Below are 22614 nucleotides of genomic sequence, written 5' to 3'. Positions count from 1 at the left end.
AGGCAAACATATTACTACTCAAGTACTTGCCAGGGAAAAACAAGATGAGAAAATCCTAAAACAGAGAAAAAAGTTAAAATAAATGTAAAGTCAATAATTATTCTTACTCTGCCTAAAAAAAAAACCTAAACAACAAATTTATAACAAGTATAAACATCACAGAGAAACTCTTGCAGGAGGTGAATTAAATAAATTCAACCATAAGCAAAAGACAGCAGATACAAGGTTTCCAACAATATTAAAAAGGCAATGGGATCATTTCAAAAGCTTTTCCAGAATGCATTCCCCTTGTGAATACAATTTATGCCATATGTTTCAGCAGATCTCTTAGTATTTTAATAATTTTAAAAAATTTATTCATTTAAAATTAGTAATAGGAATAAATCCTTCCCACAGAGTAATATAACAGAAGTACAGATTAAGAAAGGGTAAACCTATCCAAATGATGATAATTGTCAAATATACATTCAAGTCTTACCAGTTTCAAAGGAAAAACACGAATCTTGCTTTTTATTTTTTTGAGACACAGTCTTGCTTTGTTGCCTGGGCTAGACTGCAGTGGCCGATCTTGGCTCAGTGTAACCTCCACCTCCCGGGATCAAGCAATTCTTGTGCCTCAGGCTCTCAAATAACTGAGATGACAGGGGTATACCACTGTCTGGCTAATTAGTAGAGATGGTGTTTCGCCATGTTGGCCAGCCTGGTCTCGAACTTCTGGCCTCAAGTGATCTGCCTGCCTCGGCCTCCCAAACTGCTGAGATTACAGGTGTGAGTCACCATGCCCAGCCCATCTTGCTTTTTTTTTTTTTTTTTTTTTTTTAGAACACAGGCATTCCCCAAAAGTTGGTCGGTATATCATGCTGGCATCCTGCATACATCTTTCCACAAAAAAATTAAATAGGGATTCAAATATAGTATTATAAAAGCCCGTTATCATACACGACTGACCTGCTTTTAGTTTGAAAGCCAGGGTCCAAGTCCCCTGAGGGAAACAGTAAGGAAAGAAATTCTTCCCTCCTTTCCTGGGTTAAAGAATTGTCTCGGCCAAGCGAGGTACCTCACGCCTGTAATCCCAGCACTTTAGGAGGCCGAGGCAGGTGGATCATCTGAGGGCGAGAGTTCGAGACCAGCCTGACCAACATGGAGAAACCCCATCTCTACTAATAATACAAAATTAGCCAGGCATGGTGGCAGGTGCCTGTAATCCCAACTACTCAGGAGGCTGAGGCAGGAGAATGGCTTCAACCTGGGAGGCAGAGGTTGCGGTGAGCCGAGATCGCGCCATTGCACTCCAGCCTGGGCAACAAGAGCAAAACTCCATCTCAAAAAAAAAAGAATCATCTCAAAGTTCTGAATGAGATCATGACTCATTTTTTAGTTAGGAATGTAACAAGAAGTATTTCTCCTCAAAGACAGAAAAGATTTCTACCAACCAACATGACAAATAATGTTAGAGAAGGTGTTTATTTTCTCTGAATTAAATAAAAGAGTACCGGGGTAAGAGAAGCCTTACCCTCTGATGTCCTTTCATTATCCCCATTCCACCAAGACTAGCATAGTTGCTGAATTACAATAAAGAAGTTTGTGCTCAAACAGAAGTGAGAACCCAGTTAGGGCTTGAAAAATTTTTAAGCCCCTAAGATTTAAAAGGAATAAATCTTCTCCTTCAAAGGACAAGAGATACTTTTTATGCTTTAGTCAAAGAAGAAGAGAGCAAGGTTATAACTGTAGAACTAAGTGAAGTTAAGCCCAAATATGACAAAAAAGTTACTGCAGTCTAAGGGAGCAGCACTGACACACCCAAGGAGCCCTCCACACTTGAAAGAAGGGTTCTCCCAGACAGACACCTTCAAGATAAAAGAAAACAAAAGATCTTGACAGTGACACGAAACTGCTGTCCGTGAAAACTAATGGGACAAGTGGAAATATCCTGATCAAGGAGTTGGAACACACCCAAGCTTCTGTGTCTAAAAGATAACCATGGATGGTATGAGAGAAGAAAGAAGCACAGGACAGTTACCTTCAGATTTTCTCCTCCCATCTCCAACCACCTTAAGCAAAAAGGAAGAAAACAGATCCAGCCCCACTCTAGGGCTGCATGATAATTTCAGTAAAAAGACTGGAATTTCAAATATCAGAATAAAGCTAATTAGATAGTAATACATAGTACAGTAGATCCTTGGCATTCAAAAATTTATTATCATTAATTTACACTCAAGAGACTCCAGAAATCTTACTGGGGTAAAGTTGTATATGGGAGTATAAAGATAGTGAGAGAACGTAGCTAAATGTCATAGCATCTATATCTCACTGTAGGGTTAGTGTCTTCTACCTGTCAACTTGATACTGAATAAAAACAAACAACAAACTTTTTATGATAAGATAAAGATAAGAGAAGCTAGGGTAGAGGCTTTGCAACTCTGAAATAAAATCTCCTATCTCTTCCTTTTTCTCTTTGAAAGGAGGAAAATACAAATGCAAACTCTATATATAGCGGAAATACAATAAATGTTTGCTGAATGAGTGAGTGTTTGCCCTTCTCATTTCTATTGTCCAGTGAAACTTTAGACTTGGCCTTCCTCACGCTATAATAAATTGAGGCACCCCTTCAGTAAATAGGGATGAATATCATGGGTTTTATTTGATATTTAGTTACACTATCCAAATGTGTTTTTCTTTACTTTACTTTCAGGTCCTTGTTATGTTTCATATGGTTGGAATTACCAAATAACTGCTAAATTATTTCTTATTAGCCTTCAGAAATAAAACAGTAAGTTAAGCCTAGTGAAGAGTGGTTTGGTATTTTCTTTCTGTTCTCTAATCTTACATTTTTTTAAGTGAAAATAGGAATTTGAGACTCTCATTTCTATCTTTCCCTCTGAGTTAAAAAATAAACATCAAAACCTGCTTTAGAGATGCAGAATTCTTATGAAAGAATGCAATACCATGTATTTCACAACTTACTGCAAGTGCTTTTGAAAAAGGTAAATAGAAAAACGGCATGATCTGAGCATTGAGATTTTTACTGATTTACAGGCTGTCATTAATAGAAATAAATCTGATTATTAATTTACTCTGAAAAATGCTATTAGCAAATTCTTTCCCTAGAAGAGAGCTTAATTCAAGGTAGATCAATCCTGAGACTCAGTTACTTAAATGACCAAAGACATTTTACTACAGGCAGCCTCACTTACAAAGCAATGCCAAATTTTGGATTAACAAAGGACACCTTTTCGGCTAGGCCCCTCTGGGTGTAGAGTGGAGCAGTATTTTTCGATTTCTAGGTCACAACCCATCATTGGATTATGAATTCAACTTAATAGGTTGTAACCAAGTTTCCTAAATGAAAGAGAAAAGAGAATATATGAGACTATCTCACATATACTAAGACTAAGTATTGTTGTCTGGGTTGGTCTCAGTCTTATAAACATTGAGTCACAATGTAAAAATGTATTTATTATGTATCACAGACAAAGAAGTTTATTCCCCCCATGCCCTAAAGGCCCAGTGTTTTCTTCTTTTTTTTCCTTTTAGACAAAGAAGTTTTAAAAACACTTGACTGGATATAATGTCACTGTGTCATTAGCATGTCTGCCCAGCTCAAGAACTATCCTCAGTCCTACAGAAGTGGTCCCTTTGCCAACACCATCATACTTTGGGAATCCAGCCCATGGCCCACAGTCACTGACTGGGGCAGGAGCAAATATCTGATACAAGCTTGGTCAGTCTTGCCAATTTGGAACTGGAATGCAGAGAAAACCTGTTGATGACCTCTGTGGGTGACTGGTACTGTAACATGTAAGTCCCTTGGTAGGGAGGGGAGAGGTGTGGATAGCAAGGAAGGCAGAGGAGAGAAGAGGAAGGGTTAACTAAATATGCAGAGAGAGATCTCCCTGGGTTTTGATAGGGTTCAGTTTCTAGTTCCAGTCCCATCTTAGACTCAGATGCATGGCCCTTGGCTTTCATAAGACACCCTCATATCCTTATAAGAACTTTTCCTTGTTGCTTAATCATGTTCAAGTTAATTTCTATAACTTGTGCCCAAAGAATCTTAACTGAGATGATAAAGTTTAAAGCAACTGCTTTAGAAGAAGAAAAAGGAGGCTCAAATCTCAACTCTACAATTTGCTAGCCTGTGACCTCAGGAGCACTTCTCAAAACCTCAGTTACATGTAAAATGCAGATAATTACAGAATCTACCACAGGGATATTAAGAAGACTAAGTGAGATAATATACAGTAAAGCACTTAGCATAGTGTCAGTCCTCATCCCATAAATGCAGGTTACACATTCCCACATCCCCTCCAAAATAAAATTTCATACATTCCATATATAATTACTGTCAAGGCACACAGGTGAAGAAAACAGATAAAAACCTGCCTTCATAGAGCTGCTTTTGAAGAGTTGAAATCGCATTACACTTAGCATAATTGCTGCTACGTATTTGGTACTCACTGAATATTTATTAATTTTACCTCTAAGTATATATAAATATTAAACAAGCAAGTCACTGATAAATATTAAAACCTGCTAACCATGTTAGGTCACCAATGAGTACAGGTCTAACTTTGATATTCAGTATAAATAAAAATATAAGATGATTCCCTGGAGTCTATTCTTACCCTTCCAGATGAGACAAGCATAATAAACACAAAATTAAAAGATGTATTCATAACTCAATTATGCACTTGATAATGGATATTCTCCAACCCGCAGGCTAATATCAAGCCTTAGCCTTTAGTTAAATATTAAAAAGAATACCTATATGTAATAAACCTACTTATTACATATTGATTTCATCTCAAGTTAAAGTAACTCTCTTTTGCATGTGTCATGACTGCAAAACACACTCAATCTGACCACTAACCTCAAGTATGCCCTTAAAGTTGCTCAACTATCATGATCTGTTTCCCAAATCGCCTCACTTTTCCATCCTCTGAGACTACTATTTCATCCTTTCTTCCCCCATCATACATAAGCTCAGCTTGCCTATTTTTTTTTTTAATTCTGAAGAAAAAGCTACAGATTAGTCAAGGTTATAGATAGTAAAGATTACTACAGTAAATATGACAGCTAGGTTTTCTTTGATGCAATAGTAACATAAAAAAGATGATGGCAAATAAGAAATTTGTTCTAAGACTGATCCAAAAAAATCTAATGAACTAAAAATAAGATAGATTTTTGCTGTTGTTGTTGTTTGAGACAGGGTCTTACTCTGTCACCCAGGATGGAGTATAGCAGTACAATCATGGCTCACTGCAACCTCAAACTCCTGGGCTACAGTGATCCTCTCGTTGCAGCCTCCTGAGTAGCTGGGACTACAGGTGCATGTCACCACACCCAGCTAATTTTTATTTTTTTCTTTTCTTTTCTCTTTATTTTTGAAACAGGGTCTCTCTCTGTCACCCAGGCTGGAGTGCAGTGGTGTGATCTTGGCTCACTGCAACCTCTGCCTCCTGGGTTCAAGCAATTCTGCTGCCTCAGCCTCCTGAGTAGCTGGAACTACAGGTGCCTACCACCATGCCCAGCTAATTTTTGTATTTTTAGTAGAGACAGGGTTTCACCATGTTGGCCAGGCTGGTCTTGAACTCCTGACCTCAGGTGATTCACCCACCTCAGCCTCCTAAAGTGCTGGGATTACAGGCATTAGCCACTGCACCTGGCCTAATTTTTAAAATTTGTTGTAGATATAGAGTCTTGTTATGTTGCCCAGGCTGGTCTTGAACTCCTGCCTTAAGCAATCCTCCTACCTTGGCCTCCCAAAGTGCTGGGATTACAGGTGAGAGCCACTGCGCCTGGCAAGATAGATGTGTTCTATCTGGAATAGTTTAAGTTCACTCTGTTCAAGGTCAAGAATATAAATTAGACTATATTAATATGATGTTTGGAAAATATCCTGTAAAATAATTATAATATGATTATTTCACATGATGTAGTTTAGAAGTAAAGGCAGAATTTTGAATATTAGAATAGAGCTTATTTTTACATATCTATATACCCCTCATAGACATGTGTGTATCATAAAGATAGCACAATTAACTAGATTTACTTTTATAACACTGGAAACTCTATTTAGGACTCTTATGAAGTGAGTCCTGCAGAAGTCTAAGGACTGGCACTTGTAAACCCCAGATCTAAGACAGAGAGTCTGTAAAGCTTAGCACTAGTACTTGTATAATAAATAAAAGGATATCTACTCTTCATAAATATGTGGAGTTCATTTCAAGAGGTAACAATGTTTAGAAATAAAGTTACATTTAAGAGGTTATGGTTAATAACCTATCACTTATTAATTTATAGAAAGTATATAAAGAATTTCTATAGTGCCTCAATTTTTCTGAGGTAAAGATCATGAAAATACCACTTGTTCAGAAATATAACACTTCCTGCTGTTTTAAGCAGACTACATAAGATCATGCTGTGGCTTTACCAAGGATATTGTTTTCATGCTCAAAATATTTATATATTTCACGATGCTGATGATAGTATGAGATTATATTAGGTTAAGTGAAGTAACTCAGGAATGGAAAACCAAACATCGTATGTTCTCACTCATAAGTGGGAGCTAAACTATGAGGATGCAAAGGCATAAGAACAATAAAATGGACTTTTGGGATTCCAGGGAAAAGGCGGAAGGTGGGTGAGGGATAAAAGACTACACACTGGGTACAGTGTACACTGCTCCAGCGATGGCTGCACCAAAATCTCAGAAATCACCACTGAAGAACTTATTTATGTAACCAAACACCACCTATTCCCCAAAAACCTACTGAAATTTAAAAAAAATTTAAAAATAAAGATTACACAAGGTTACTATGAATGAAACTTTTCTATCTTGTTAAACATGTATAATTAAATTATCTTAAACATAAGTTAAATATACATATTGTTTTATAAGCGTTAGGTATAAAAAAAATTCCTTTAGCTAATTTTCTACTGCTAGTCTTGATATCCTAAGAAAAAGAGGCAAAAAGAGCCCTACAGAAAAATCTCGAAAAATCTACAGATAACTAAATAGTAAAGATGAAATAACTAGTTCCTTTAAAGGGAAGGCAACAGGGAGGGCATTTAGGGAATTGAAAGAATACTTATTTACAGCCCCTTAATCAATATTGTTGATTTCATAAATTATGAAAATATGGGTTTCAAATTTCATTAAGGTTTTCCTCACCCTATCTGGGAAATCTACTAGGTAGCTACCATCCTGATTTCTAAACCTCACAAAAAAGGAGGAAAAGCCAGATGAAGAACCACTGCTCAATTATGAAGCCAACTGGAAAAACAGATGATATGGTTTGGCTCTCTGTCCCCAACCAAATCTCATCTCTAATTGGAATCCCCATGTGCTGAGGGAAGAACCTGTTGGGAGGTGATTGGATTATGGGGCGTTTTCCCCCAAGTTGTTCTCATGATAATGAGGGAGTTCTCATGAGATCTGATAGTTTTAAAAGTGGCAGTTTCCCCTGCACTTTCTCTCTCCTGCTGCCATGTAAGACGTGCCTTGCTTTCCCTTCACCTTCCACCATGATTTTAAGTTTCCTGAGGCCTCCTCAGCCATGCAGAACTGTGAGTCGACTAAACCTCTTTTCTTTATAAATTATCCAGTCTCAGGCAGTATCTTTAAAGCAGCATGAAAATGGACTAATACAATAAGACCTTTCTTTTCCACATCAATCTTCAGCTATTCCTGAGAAAAATACAAGTTGAAAGCAGAAAGAATAATAAGTAGAGACCTTGGGTCCCCAGATTAGGGGTGAAGGAAGAGGGATGCAACAGACATGTATGTCAGCTTGTTTCAGTTCATGCCTCCTGCAACATGACTAGTAGCTAGCTCCAGAAAACTACCAATCAATCAGGCTAGAGATTACATTTTGAAAACTCTCAATTTTTTCAAATCCACTCGATGTTATACTTTTCTATCCCTCCAAATAATTATATCTAACAGTTTTTGATGTTACATGTATTAGCCTTTTATGTGTTTATACACAGTTACAAAAGATATTTATTATATATAACTAGCATGAAATGTTCAAAGATAATTGCCAACAAATGTTATATTTTTAAAATTCCACTGCTCATGTTCTAAAATTAGATAATTGTGATGATTGTATAATTCTGCAAATATACTAGAAACCACTGAGTTGTATGCTTTAAATGGATCAGTTTTATGGTATGTAAATTATATCTCAATAAAACTATCATAACAAAATTAAAGGAAAAAACCTCATTGGTCAGAACATTCTTATTCTTCAAATTATTATATGATAATTTGTTGAACAAGTTGGCCTTCAGCATTTTACTACTTTGGATTATTAAAAACAGTATCAGCTTTATAAAACTCTACCCTGAACACATAAGAAAAGACACCCAAACAACAAGAACAAAAACCAACAGGAAACAATGTCATTAGTTTAAGACTACATAAAACACAGTAATGCAAACCACAGTATTCTACTAAAACTCAAGCAAATATGTTTTCATGATCCTGTGAGCTAAACATGTACATAAGTTTGCCGTCTTCTATTTCTATCATTTGCAATCAAAAGGATAAAAACAGAAAGATGATTCTATGAAGTTGCTAGTAAAATCAAAAGAAAACAATCTGCATGGTCCAACAGTTTTGTCCCACTTCTTCCAGAGCTAACAAAGTAGGAAAGAAGTAGAAAATCCCTTGAGGCAACTGTTGGTACTACTGGACCACTCTGTTATCATATACACTTTATTCCTTGTCCTTTTTTCCCTTCAGTTTACATTTTCTCCCTCTTCACTCAGCTTCCTCACTTCATCCTCTCATCTTAGTAGCACCAATATCTCCATTTATTTTCAAATGAGAGAATTAGAGTTTATAAAATATTTTCACATAAGACAACATGTATCTTTACAACTCGGTGGTATTACTTTCTATTTGTAGAAGAAAAGGTGGAGCTCAAAAAGATTACTGAGTTAGCCAAGTTCACAACATTTGTAAATAACCAAGATAGAGGCCAAATATTTTTACTTCAAAGTTACTGCTCCTTCTATATTAGCATAGCTGAACTTCAAGATTACATAGTATTGAAGACAGAAAAGGTTGATTACTAGCAATCCCTTGATTATTTAAATCATATGCTAGTAACCCTAAACTAAAAATACTATCTTTAATTAAAATGTTTCTTCTTTTATCCAAATTCTTTCTGTATACTCTATTCATAGTAATTACGCTGTATTTGCTAGTTATTCTACTCTTTCCAAACAATCTTTTAAACTAAGCATTTAATTACCTAGATTTTCAATCAAACACCATCCTCAGCAACCTTCATTAATTTTTCAACGTCACTTTACTGAGGAATAATGATTTACTCTAAATTAAACAGCAATCAGTAGCAAAGTTCATTGGAATCTAGATACTGTACCTTCTCCTTTCCTTTATCTCATTTATAGCATTCCTGAAAACTTCCACTTACAGCAAAGGGGGAAAAAAAGGAAGGCATTAAATGAGTGTGCGAGAGATTATATAGGGAATGATGACCAAAGGGCAATCATAATGACTTGTAAACTAATTTAAGCAAAATGTTGATCTGAATCATAGACAAATAGATATAGTTAGGACTAAAAAGACCTGTAAGCCCACAAAAAAGAAGGAAGGAATTAAGGGAGGGAGGAAAAAAGATAGTTAATAGAGCTTCAGCTCACTTTCTTTTTTTCATACAATTAAAGTACAGAGGAACCATAAATACTCAAGGGAGCCATCGATTTACTATTAGCTAGCTGAGGATACTCACAGAGAGATACCAGGGTTCCCTATTAGTGAAACCTGGCACACAAAGTCATGAAGTTAAAGGAAGACAAGAACTGACAAAAGGAATAGGCAGGCTCACACCAGAATCCCCTTCTCTTTCTGTCCTCAAAGTGTGGTTCAAGAACTATCCACATCAGAAACACCCATGGCTTTTATTTAACAGGCATATCACTACACTCCAACATAGACCTGTATAAACAAAATGTCTGGGAGTTGGGCTTATATATTTGCATTTTAACAAGACCACAGGTTATTTTTAAACCCACTGAAGTTTGAAGCCCTTTCCCCTCAATTCACCTTTGTCAATGGTCAGTCAGTCAAACTGCTTGTTTAATTAAATTGTGTCTGTTTTGGCAAAGGCCTTCTGGGGGCAAATACTGCTTTAGGTATTAGTTAATCTTAAAAAAGTGAAATTCTGTGCCCTTATTTAGGTCATTTTATTCTCTATGAAACTTACCAGTGTTTTTCAAAAGACTAATTTAAAGCCTGGAGGCGAGGGATGAAGGAATAGGATAAGAGACAAGGAAGAAGTCATGCAGAGACAATATTTTTCTTGATTTTTAAAAAATTAAAATGGGAAAAGAAACTGCACAATAAATTAGGACAGAACATCTGCAAATTAAGACAGTATTAAGTATATATGCTTCCATTCAACTATAAGAGATTGGCCATTTACTTGTATAAGCCATTTTAAAAATGGTTATGAAAACAAAAGTATTAATAAGTTTCATTTAGTGAAAGAAAGATTAGAAAGCAAAACATATATATTTTGTGTTTTTATAACACACACTCAGTTAAATTTTAATTTTACATAAGGCCTTTAAAGAAGCTACACTCATGAATTAAAACTGAAAGATAATTTTTATGACAAGATTACCGTTTGGTGCAGTGGGAGGTGACCAGATGCCATAATATTTTGGCAAATATTTTCGTAGCTCTAGAAGAACACCATCAAAACAGTCAGCAGCATAAACCTGAAACAGAGAAATATAACATTGCTAGGTTCTTACAATGCTTTGTAACTGCCCTGCACATTTCTCAAATAAAATATATTATGTTGAATTATAATTCATCTGGTATGGCTTCAATTGCAAGTAAATTTGGAACAAGCAAAAAATATTACTGTGTGTCTCCAATGAGTAACTATGTATTTAGAGTACACTCTTCTTGGTTATCTAATTCTAGCCTTTTACTATCCTTGAACTATTTTACAACTTTGTAAGTTATAGATACTGATAGCAAATGCAAAATAACTCTTGCCCATAAACATGTAAATAAATTCTGGCCAGAGGATGTTCTTCTGACTTTCCTCCATGCACCCTGAGAGGAGGAAATGTAGTGGCAATATGAAAATTCACATCAAACTTCCATTATTCCAGGTAAATGTGTGTTTCTTTAACTTCTCTTTTGAACAAGTTTTAACATCGATCTGGTTCCCTCATTAAATAGTATGTTAAAGCAAATCTTTAACACATATTTATTTTATATCTACACGGTGATTTTTGCTTTTATCTTTTTAAAAAAAATCCTTTAACACAATGTAAGTCTAATTGCTGCTCATTTAATTCCTTGATTTGTAACCATTAATAATGCTAAAAGATATTAGAAAATTCTGATATCCTAGAACTAGATTCTAGCTTTCCTAGAAGAAAAGAGAGAGAGAATTTTTTTTTTACAAAATGGCATGTAAGACATTTTATCCAATGAACTTTCCTAAATATTCTCTATCTAATTATCTAAAATCATTGAAGTTTACTGGTGTAAAATGCTTATGAAAACTTAGTATTAGAATCTAAAATTATATATGCCAAACCATATTTATGTCAAGTAGTTGTATGCAACATAATTCTTCAGAATAAATTCAAGTGTGGCAGACTCTTGGCAGACCAAATATCCAAGTGGTACATTGTATTTCCCAGATTCCGCTGTTGAAATGTTAGAAGTGATTCATATTAGCCACTTCCAGGCCAAGGTAATTTAGAGTAAGTATACCTGAACGTCCCTCCATTCCTAGCACAATGACCGTGGGTGCAGTGCTGAGGATGAGCTAATTACAAGACGGAGGAATGAAGTAGATCTCTGTGTACTGATCTAAAGAACTCCATGCTATGTTTATAAATGAAAAAGATAAAAGGCATATTACATACAAATATATATAGCAGGTCTATGAAATTAACTAAGATACATATGTGTGTATCATCTCTGTAAAGGCACAGAAAAAATTACAAATATTCATTTGAAACTACTCATAGTTTAATTCTGGAATGGAAACGAAAGAGAGATAAATTTTCTCTTCTTATTTAGAATGTTTTTTAAAAGTAGTGGGACTGGTGTTTACTGCAACATGCCAGGCAAGATAACCTAAAAACCTTTCTTTTTTGTGTATGTGTTTTGTTTTTTGAGATGGAGTCTCGCTCTGTCACCTACACTGGAGTGCAGTGGCACAATCTCAGCTCACTGCAAGCTCCGCCTCCTGGATTCACACCATTCTCCTGCCTCAGCCTCCCGAGTAGCTGGGACTACAGGCGTCCGCCACCATGCCCGGCTAATTTTTTATGTTTTTAGTAGAGACAAGGTTTCACCGTGTTAGCCAAGATGGTCTCGATCTCCTGACCTTGTGATCCGACAGCCTCAGCCTAAGATAACCTAAAAACCTTTCTATCTTGAAATGTAGAATAAAATATAACAAATATTTTCTTAAATGCACAGCTGAGCTCTCAAGGAAAAAAAACGGAATTCTTAGTTTTGCATGCCTATGAAACAAAAGTGTTAACCCAAGCAGTGATGTTTGGGCTTCAAAGAGGTTCACTCAAGACCTGAACCAAAGGATCTCAGAACTCAGGGATGAGGCAGAGCTGAAGACAGAGTTACTATACTGCAACATGGAGAGTAAATAAAATTCAAAATCCTGAAAAATAAAAATCTTGGCTTCCTTCTCTCTCCCTCAACCACTGAACTCCAAGAATGCTGGCAGGTAAGCTTACAGAGAAAAACAGAGAAGCAGCAAGCAAACAATATTAGGAAAGAAAAGGGAATCTGAACTGATAGAGCAGAATTTTTTTTTAATACGAGGAAAAGCTTTGTCAAGAGGGCAATTTGTATTTAAAAAATAATCTAGGCCAGACATGGTGGCTAACACCTGTAATCCCAGCACTTTGGGAGGCTGAGGTAGGTGGATCACCTGAGGTAGGTGGATCACCTGAGGTCAGGAGTTCCAGACCAGCCTGGCCAACATGGCAAAACCCTGTCTCTACCAAAAATACTAAAATTAGCCGGGCCGGGCAGCATGCACCTGTAATCCCAGCTACTCAGGAAGCTGAGGCAGGAGAATCATTTGAACCTGGGAGGTGGAGGTTGCAGTGAGCAGAGATTGCACCACTGCACTTCAGCCTGGGCAACAGAGCGAGACCATGTCTCAAAAAAAAAAAAAAGTAATCTAAATATATTGTACTATCACATTAACAAATAAAATAAAAATCTGAAGAACTTTAAGAAATCAAATCACTGGTTAAAAATCTATCCTTCCCAGGAAAAAAATGAAAGAAAGAAAGCGTGAAAAAGAGGAAAGAAAGAAAAAGAAAGAGGGGGGTGTTCCAAGATGGTCAAATAGGAACAGCTCTGGTCTGCAGCTCCCAGTGTGATTGACGCAGAAGACGGGTGATTTCTGCATTTCCAACTGAGGTACCTGGTTCATATCATTGGGATTGGTTGGACAGTGGGTACAGCCCACAGAGGGCGAGCTGAACCAGGACGGGGCGTTGCCTCACCAGGGAAGCACAAGGAGTTGGGGGATTTCCCTTTCCTAGCCAAGGGAAGCCGTGACAGACTACCTGGAAAAATGGGACACTCCCGTCCAAATACTGCATTTTTCCCAAGGTCTTAGCAACCGGCAAACAAGCAGATTCTCTCCCGTGCATGGCTCAGTGGGTCCCATGCCCACAGAGCCTTGCTCACTGCTAGCACAGCAGTCTGAGATCGAACTGCGAGGCAGCAGCCTGGCTGGGGGAGGGGAATCCACCATTGCTGAGGCTTGAGTATGTAAACAAAGAAGCTGGGAAGCTCGAACTGGGTGGAGCCCACTGCAGCTCAACAAGGCCTACTGCCTCTAGACTCCACCTCTGTGGGCAGGGCATAGCTGAACAAAAGGCAACAGACAACTTCTGCAGACTTAAACGTCCCTGTCTGACAGCTCTGAAGAGAGCAGTGGCTCTCCCGGCATGGTGTTTGAGCTCTGAGAACAAGCAGACTGCCTCCTCAAATGGGTCCCTGACCCCCGTGTAACTGGGAGACACCCCCCAGTAGGGGCCAACAGACACCTCATATAGGCGGCTGCCCCTCTCGGACAAAGCTTCCAGAGGAAGGATCAGGCAGCAATATTTGCTGTTCTGCAACATTTGCTGTTCTGCAGCCTCCACTGGTGATAACCAGGCAAACAGGGTCTGGAGGGACCTCCAGCAAACTCCAACAGACCTGGAGCTGAGGGACCTGACTGTTAGAAGGAAAACTAACAAACAGAAAGGAATAGCATCAACATCAACAAAAAGGTCATCTACACCAAAATCCCATCTGTAGGTCACCAACATCAAAGACTAAAGGTAGATAAAACCACAAAGATGGGGAGAAATCAGAGCAGAAAAGCGGAAAATTCTAAAAATCAGAGCGCCTCCTCTCCTCCAAAGGATCACAGCTCCTCCCCAGCAATGGAACAAAGCTGGACAGAGAATGACTTTGACGAGTTGATAGAAGTAGGCTTCACAAGGTCGGTAATAACAAACTTCTCCGAGCTAAAGGAGGATGTTCAAACCCATCATAAGGAAGCTAAAAACCTTGAAAAAAGATTAGATGAATCGCTAACTAGAATAAACAGTGTAGAGAAGACCTTAAATGACCTGATGGGGCTGAAAACCATAGCAAGAGAACTTCATGATGCATGCACAAGCTTCAATATCTAATTTGATCAAGGGGAAGAAAGGGAATCAGTGATTGAAGATCAAATCAATCAAATAAAGCAAGAAGACAAGGTTAGAGAAAAAAGAGTAAAAAGAAATGAACAAAGCCTCTAAGAAATATGGGACTATGTGAAAAGACCAAATCTACATTTGATTGGTGTACCTGGAAGTGATGGGGAGAATGGAACCAAGTTAGAAAACACTCTTCAGAATATTATCCAGGAGAACTTCCCCAATCTAGCAAGGCAGGCCAACATTTAAATTCAGGAAATACAGAGAACATCACAAAGATACTCCTCGAGAAGAGCAACTCCAAGACACATAATTGTCAGATTCACCAAGGTTGAATTACCCACAAAGGGAAGCCCATCAGACTAACAGCGGATCTCTCGGCAGAAACCCTAAAGCCAGAAGAGAGTGGGGGCCAATATTCAACATTCTTAAAGAAAAGAATTTTCAACCCAGAATTTCATATCCAGTCAAACTAAGCTTCGTAAGTGAAGGAGAAATAAAATACTTTACAGACAAGTAAATGCTGAGAGACTTTGTCACCACCAGGCCTGCCTTACAAGAGCTCCTGAAGGAAGCACTAAACATGGAAAGACACAACCAGTACCAGCCACTGCAAAAACATACCAAATTGTATAGGCCATCAATGCTATGAAAAAAGTGCATCAATTAATGGGCAAAATAACCAGCAAACATCATAATGACAGGATCAAATTCACACATAACAATATTAACCTTAAATGTAAATGGGCTAAATGCCCCAATTAAAAGACACAGACTGGCAAATTGGATAAAGAATCAAGACCCATTGGTGTACCGTATTCAGGAGACCCATCTCATGTACAAAGACGTACATAGGCTCAAAATAAAGGGATGGAGGAGGATCTACCAAGCAAATGGAAAGCAAAAAAAAGTAGGGGTTGCAATCCTAGTCTCTGATAAAACAGACTTTAAACCAACAAAGATCAAAAGAGACAAAGAAGGCCATTACACAATAGTAAAGGGATCACTCAATTCAACAAGAAGAGCTAACTATCCTAAATATATATGCACCCAATACAGGTGCTCCAGATTCATAAGGCAAGTCCTGAGAGACCTAAAAAGAGACTTAGACCCCCACACAATAATAATGGGAGACTTTAACACCCCACTGTCAATATTAAGACATATCAATGAGACAGAAGGTTAATAAGGATATCCAGGAGTTGAACTCAGCTCTGCAACAAGCAGACCTAATAGACATCTACAGAACTCTCCACCCCAAATTAAAAGAACATACATTCTTCTCAGCACCACATCACACTTATTCTAAAATTGACCACATAATTGGAAGTAAAGCACTCCTCAGCAAATGTAAAAGAACAGAAATCATAACAAACTGTCTCTAAGACCACAGTGCAATCAAATTAGAACTCAGGATTAAAAAACTCACTCAAAACTGCACAACTACATGGAAACTGAACAACTTGCTCCTGAATGACTACTGGGTACATAACGAAATTAAAGCAGAAATAAAGATGTTCTTTGAAACCAATGAGAACAAAGACACAACATACCAGAATCTCTGGGACACATTTAAAGCAGTGTGTAGAGGGAAATTTATAGCACTAAATGCCCACAAGAGAAAGCAGGAAAGATCTAAAATCGACACCCTAACATCACAATTAAAAGAACTAGAGAAGCAAGAACGAACACATTCAAAAGCTAGCAGAAGGCAAAAGACAACTAAGATCAGAGCAGAGCTGAAAGAGACAGACACAATAAACCCTTCAAATAATCAATGAATCCAGGAGCTGGTTTTTTGAAAAGATCAACAAAACTGACAGAACACTAGCAAGACTAATAAAGAAGAAAAGAGAGAAGAATCAAATAGACGCAATAAAAAATGATAAAGGGGATATCACAACTGATCCCACAGAAATACAAACTACCATCAGAGAACACTATAAACACCTATACGCAAATAAACTCGAAAATCTAGAAGAAATGGATAAATTCCTGGACGTATACACCCTGCCAAGACTAAACCAGGAAGAAGTTGAACCTCTGAAGAGACCAATAACAGGATCTGAAATTGAAGCAATAATTAATAGCCTACCAACCAAAGAAAGTCCAGGACCAGATGGATTCACAGCCAAATTCTACCAGAAGTACAAGGAGGAGCTGGTACCATTCCTTCTAAAACTATTCCAATCAATAGAAAAAGAGGGAATCCTCCCTAACTCATTTTATGAGGCCAACATCATCCTGATACCAAAGCCTGGCAGAGACACAACAAAAAAAAAAGGAAATTTTAGACCAATATCCCTGATGAACATTGATGCAAAAATCCTCAATAAAATACTGGCAAACCAAATCCAGCAGCACATCATAAAGCTTATCCACCGTGATCAAGTTGGCTTCATCTCTGGGATGCAAAGCTGGTTTAACATACGCAAATCAATAAACATAATGCATCACATAAACAGAACCAATGACAAAAAACACGATTATCTCAAGAGATGAAAAGGCCTTCGACAAAATTCAACGGCCCTTCATGCAAAAAACTCTCAATAAACTAGATATTGATGGAATGTATCTCAAAATAATAAGAGCTATTTATGACAAGCTGTGGGCTTGTTACACGGAATGGGCAAAAACTGGAAGCATTCCCTTTGAAAACTGGCACAAGACAAGGATGCCCTCTCTCACCACTCGATTCAACATAGTGTTGGGAGTTCTGGCCAGGGCAATCAGGCAGGTGAAAGAAGTGAAAGGTATTCAGTTAGGAAATGAGGAAGTCAAATTGTCCCTGTTTGTAGATGACATGATTGTATATTTAAAAAACCCCATCGTCTCAGCGCAAAATCTTAAGCTAATAAGCAACTTCAGCAAAGTTTCAGGATACAAAATCAATGTGCAAAAATCACAAGCATTCCTATACACCATTAACAGACAAACAGAGAGCCAAATCATGAGTGAACTCCCATTCACAATTGCTACAAAGAGAATAAAATACCTAGGAATCCAACTTAAAATGGATGTGAAGGACCTCTTCAAGGAGAACTACAAATCACCGCTCAACGAAATAAAAGAGGACACAAGCAAAGGGAAGAATATTCCATGCTCATGGACAGGAAGAATCAATATGTGAAAATGGCCATACTGCCCAAAGTAATTTATAGATTCAATGCCATTCTCATCAAGCTACAAATGACTTTCTTCACAGAATTGGGAAAAACTACTTTAAAGTTCATATGGAACCAAAAAAGAGCCCCCATTGCCAAGACAATCCTAAGCAAAAAGAACAAAACTGGGGCCATTATGCTACCTGACTTCAAACTATACTACAAGGCTACAGTAACCAAAACAGCATGGTACTGGTACCAAAACAGATATAGACCAATGGAACAGAACAGAGTCCTCAGAAATAACACCACACGTCTACAACCATCTGATCTTTTGACAAACCTGACAAAAACAAGAAATGGGGAAAGGAGTCCCTATTTAATAAATGGTGCTGGGAAAACTGGCTAGTCACATGTAGAAAGCTGAAACTGGATCCCTTCCTTACACCTTATACAAAAATTAATTCAAGATGGATTAAAAACTTGCCCTCTCCCTCTCCCTCTCCCTCTCCCTCTCCCTCTCTCTCCCTCTCCCTCTCCCCCTCCCCCTCCCCTTTCTTTGGTCTCCCTCTCCTTCTTTTTTCGGTCTCCCGCTGTTACCGAACCTGGACTGTACTGCCATGATCCGGCTCGCTGCAACCTCCCTGCCTCGGGCTCCTGTGACTCTCCTGCCTCGGCCTGCCGAGTGCCTGGGATTGCAGGCGCGCGCTGCCACGCCTGAATGGTTTTTGTATCTTTGGTGGAGACGGGGTTTCGCCGTGTTGACCAGGCTGGTCTCCAGCTCCTGACCTCGAGTGATCTGCCTGCCTCGGCCTCCCGAAGTGCTGGGATTGCAGACGGAGTCTCACTAACTCAATGCTCAATGGTGCTCAGGCTGGAGTGCAGTGGTGTGATCTCGGCTCGCTGCAACCTCCACCTACCAGCCTCCTGCCTTGGCCTCTTAAAGTGCTAAGATTACAGCCTCTGCCCCGCCGCCACCCCGTCTAGGAAGTGAGGAGCATCTCTGCCTGGCCGCCCATCGTCTGGGATGTGAGGAACCCCTCTGCCCGGCCGCCCTATCTGGGAAGTGAGGAGCGCCTCTGCCTGGCCGCCCATCGTCTGGGATGTGAGGAGCGCCTCTGCCCGGCTGCCACCCCGTCTGGGAGGAAGGGAGGAGCGCCTCTGCCCGGCTGCCCCGTCTGGGAGATGAGGAGCACCTCTGCCCGGCCGCCCCGTCTGGGAGGTGAGGAGCGCCTCTGCCTGGCCACCCCTTCTGGGAGGTGAGGAGCGCCTCTGCCCGGCCGCCACCCCGTCTGGGAGGAAGTGAGGAGCGCCTCTGCCCGGCTGCCCCGTCTGGGAGGTGAGGAGTGCCTCTGCCCGGCCGCCACCCCGTCTGGGAGGAAGTGAGGAGCACCTCTGCCCGGCTGCCCCGTCTGGGAGATGAGGAGCACTTCTGCCCGGCCGCCCCGTCTGGGAGGTGAGGAGCGCCTCTGCCTGGCCGCCACCCCGTCTGGGAGGAAGCGAGGAGCGCCTCTGCCCGGTTGCCCCATCTGGGAGGTGAGGAGCGCCTCTGCCTGGCCGCCACCCCGTCTGGGAAGTGAGGAGCGCCTCTGCCCGGCTGCCACCCCATATGGGAAGTGAGGAGCGCCTCTGCCCAGCCGCCCCTTCTGGGAGGTGAGGAGCGCCTCTGCCCAGCCGCCCCGTCTGGGAGGTGAGGAGCGCCTCTGCCCAGCCGCCCCGTCTGGGAGGTGAGGAGCGCCTCTGCCTTGGCCGCCACCCCGTCTGGGAGGAAGTGAGGAGCACCTCTGCCCAGCTGCCCCATCTGGGAAGTGAGGAGCGCCTCTGCCTGGCTGCCACCCCCTATGGGAAGTGAGGAGCGCCTCTGCCCGGCCGCCCCCTCTGGGAAGTGAGGAGCGCCTCTGCCCGGCCGCCCCGTCTGGGAGGTGAGGAGCGCCTCTGCCCGGCCGCCACCCCGTCTGGGAGGAAGTGAGGAGCACCTCTGCCCGGCCGCCCCGTCTGGGAAGTGAGGAGCGCCTCTGCCCGGCCGCCACCCCGTCTGGGAGGAAGTGAGGAGCGCCTCTGCCCGGCTGCCCCGTCTGGGAGATGAGGAGCGCATCTGCCCGGCCACCCCGTCTGGGAAGTGAGGAGCGCCTCTGCCTGGCCGCCCCGTCTGGGAGGTGAGGAGCGCCTCTGCCCGGCTGCCCCATCTGGGAAGTGAGGAGCGCCTCTGCCCGGCTGCCACCCCGTATGGGAAGTGAGGAGCGCCTCTGTCCGGCCGCCCCGTCTGGGAGGTGAGGAGTGCCTCTGCCCGGCCGTCACCCCGTCTGGGGGGAAGTGAGGAGCACCTCTGCCCGGCCGCCCCGTCTGGGAGATGAGGAGCACCTCTGCCCGGCCGCCCCGTCTGGGAGGTGAGGAGTGCCTCTGCCCGGCCGCCACCCCGTCTGGGGGGAAGTGAGGAGCACCTCTGCCCGGCCGCCCCCTCTGGGAAGTGAGGAGCGCCTCTGCCTGGCCGCCACCCCGTCTGGGAGGAAGTGAGGAGCGCCTCTGCCTGGCTGCCCCATCTGGGAAGGCAGGAGCGCCTCTGCCCAGCCGCCACACCGTCTGGGAAGTGAGGAGCGCCTCTGCCTGGCCACCCCGTCTAGGAGGTGAGGAGCGCCTCTGCCCGGCCGCCCAGTCTGGGAAGTGAGGAGCGCCTCTGCCCGGCCGCCCTGTCTGGGAAGTGAGGAGCGCCTCTGCCTGGCCGCCACCCCGTCTGGGAGGAAGTGAGGAGCGCCTCTGCCCGGCCGCCACCCCGTCTGGGAGGAAGTGAGGAGCGCCTCTGCCCGGCCGCCCCCTCTGGGAAGTGAGGAGCGCCTCTGCCCGGCCGCCCCGTCTGGGAGGTGAGGAGCGCCTCTGCCCGGCTGCCACCCGGTCTGGGAGGAAGTGAGGAGCGCCTCTGCCCGGGCGGCCCCGTCTGGGAAGCGAGGAGCGCCTCTGCCCGGGCGGCCCCGTCTGGGAAGCGAGGAGCGCCTCTGCCCGGCCGCCCCGTCTGGGAGGAGAGGAGCGCCTCTGCCCGGGCGGCCCCATCTGGGAAGTGAGGAGCGCCTCTGCCCGGGCGGCCCCGTCTGGGAAGCGAGGAGCGCCTCTGCCCGGCCGCCCTGTCTGGGAGGTGTACCCAACAGCTCCGAAGAGACAGCGACCATCGGGAGCGGGCCATGAGGACGATGGCGGTTTTGTTGAAAGGAAGGGGGGGGAAGTGTGGGGAAAGGAAGGAGAGATCAGATTGTTGCTGTGTCTGTGTAGAAAGGGGTGGGCATAGGAGACTCCATTTTGTTCTGACTAGGAGAAATTCTTCTGCCTTGGGATGCTGTTGATCTATGGCCTTTCCCCCAGCCCCATGCTCTCTGAAACATATGCTGTGTCAACTCAGGGTTAAATGGATTAAGGGCGGTGCAAGATGTACTTTGTTAAACAGATGCTTGAAGGCAGCATGCTCTTTAAGAGTCATCACCACTCCCTAATCTCCAGTACCCAGGGGCACAAACACTGCAGAAGGCCGCAGGGTCCTCTGCCTAGGAAAACCAGAGACCTTTGTTCATGTGTTTATCTCCTGACCTTCTCTCCACTGTTATCCTATGACCCTCCCATATCCCCCTCTCCGAGAAACACCCAAGAATCATCAATAAATACTTCATAAATTAAAAAAAAAAAAAAAAAAAAAGATGGATTAAAAACTTAAATGTTAGACCTAAAACCACAAAAACCCTAGAAGAAAACCTAGGCAATACCACTCAGGATATAGGCATTGGCAAGGACTTCATGACTAAAACACAAAAAGCAATGACAACAAAAGCCAAAATAGACAAATGGGATCTCATTAAACTGAAGAGCTTCTGCATGGCGAAAGAAACTACCATCAGAGTGAATAGGCAGCCTACAAAATGGGAGAAAATTTTTGCAATCTACCCATCTGACAAAGGGCTAATATCTAGAATCTACAAAGAACTCAAATAAATTTACTAGAAAAAAACAAACTACCCCATCAAAAAGTGGGCAAAGGATATGAACAGACACTTCTCAAAAGAAGACATCTAGGCAGTCAACAGACACAGGAAAAATGCTCATCAGCACTGGTCATCAGAGCAATGCAAATCAAAACCACAATGAGATACCATCTCACGCCAGTTAGAATGGCAATCATTAAAAAGTCAGGAAACAACAGATGCTGGAGAGGATGTGGAGAAATAGGAACACTTTTACACTGTTGGTGGGAGTGTAAATTAGTTCAACCATGTGGAAGACAGTGTGGCGATTCCTCAAGGATCTAGAACTAGAATTACCATTTGACCCAGCAATCCCATTACTGGGTATATACCCAAAGGATTATAAATCATGCTACTATAAAGACACATGTAGACCTATGTTTACTGCAGCAGTATTCACAATAGCAAAGACTTGGAACCAACCCAAATGTCCATCAATGATAGACTGGATTAAGAAAACGTGGCGCATATACACCATGGAATACTATGCAGCCATAAAAAAGAATGAGTTCATGTCCTTTGCAGGGACATGGATGAAGCTGGAAACCATCATTCTCAGCAAATTATCACAAGGACAGAAAACCAAACATCGCATGTTCTCACTAATAGGTGGGAATTGAACAAACAGATCACTTGGACACAGGGGAACATCACTCACCGGGGCCTGTCAGGGGCTGCGGGCCTGGGGAGGGATAGCATTATGAGAAATACCTAATGTAAATGACGAGTTGATGGGTGCAGCAAACCAACATGGCACATGTATACTTATG

General features: G+C 41.8%; 1 protein-coding gene across 4 annotated transcripts in view; it reads right to left on the bottom strand.

Moving 5' to 3' along the window:
• IPMK (inositol polyphosphate multikinase) overlaps positions 1–22614 on the bottom strand; it is a 79106-nt gene that overhangs the window by 27663 nt on the left and 28829 nt on the right. For all 4 annotated transcript variants that reach the window (XM_054503683.2, XM_054503680.2, XM_063669963.1 and 1 more), the window contains exon 3: positions 10656–10752. In XM_054503683.2, coding sequence (XP_054359658.1) covers positions 10656–10752 — 97 coding nt within the window. The remainder of the gene's footprint in view (positions 1–10655; positions 10753–22614) is intronic.

Source organism: Pongo pygmaeus, chromosome 8 (genome assembly GCF_028885625.2).
Source record: "Pongo pygmaeus isolate AG05252 chromosome 8, NHGRI_mPonPyg2-v2.0_pri, whole genome shotgun sequence".
NCBI lineage: Eukaryota > Metazoa > Chordata > Mammalia > Primates > Hominidae > Pongo > Pongo pygmaeus.
The sequence above is the reverse complement of the archived record's forward strand: the minus strand, read 5'-3'. Positions and strand labels throughout refer to the sequence as shown.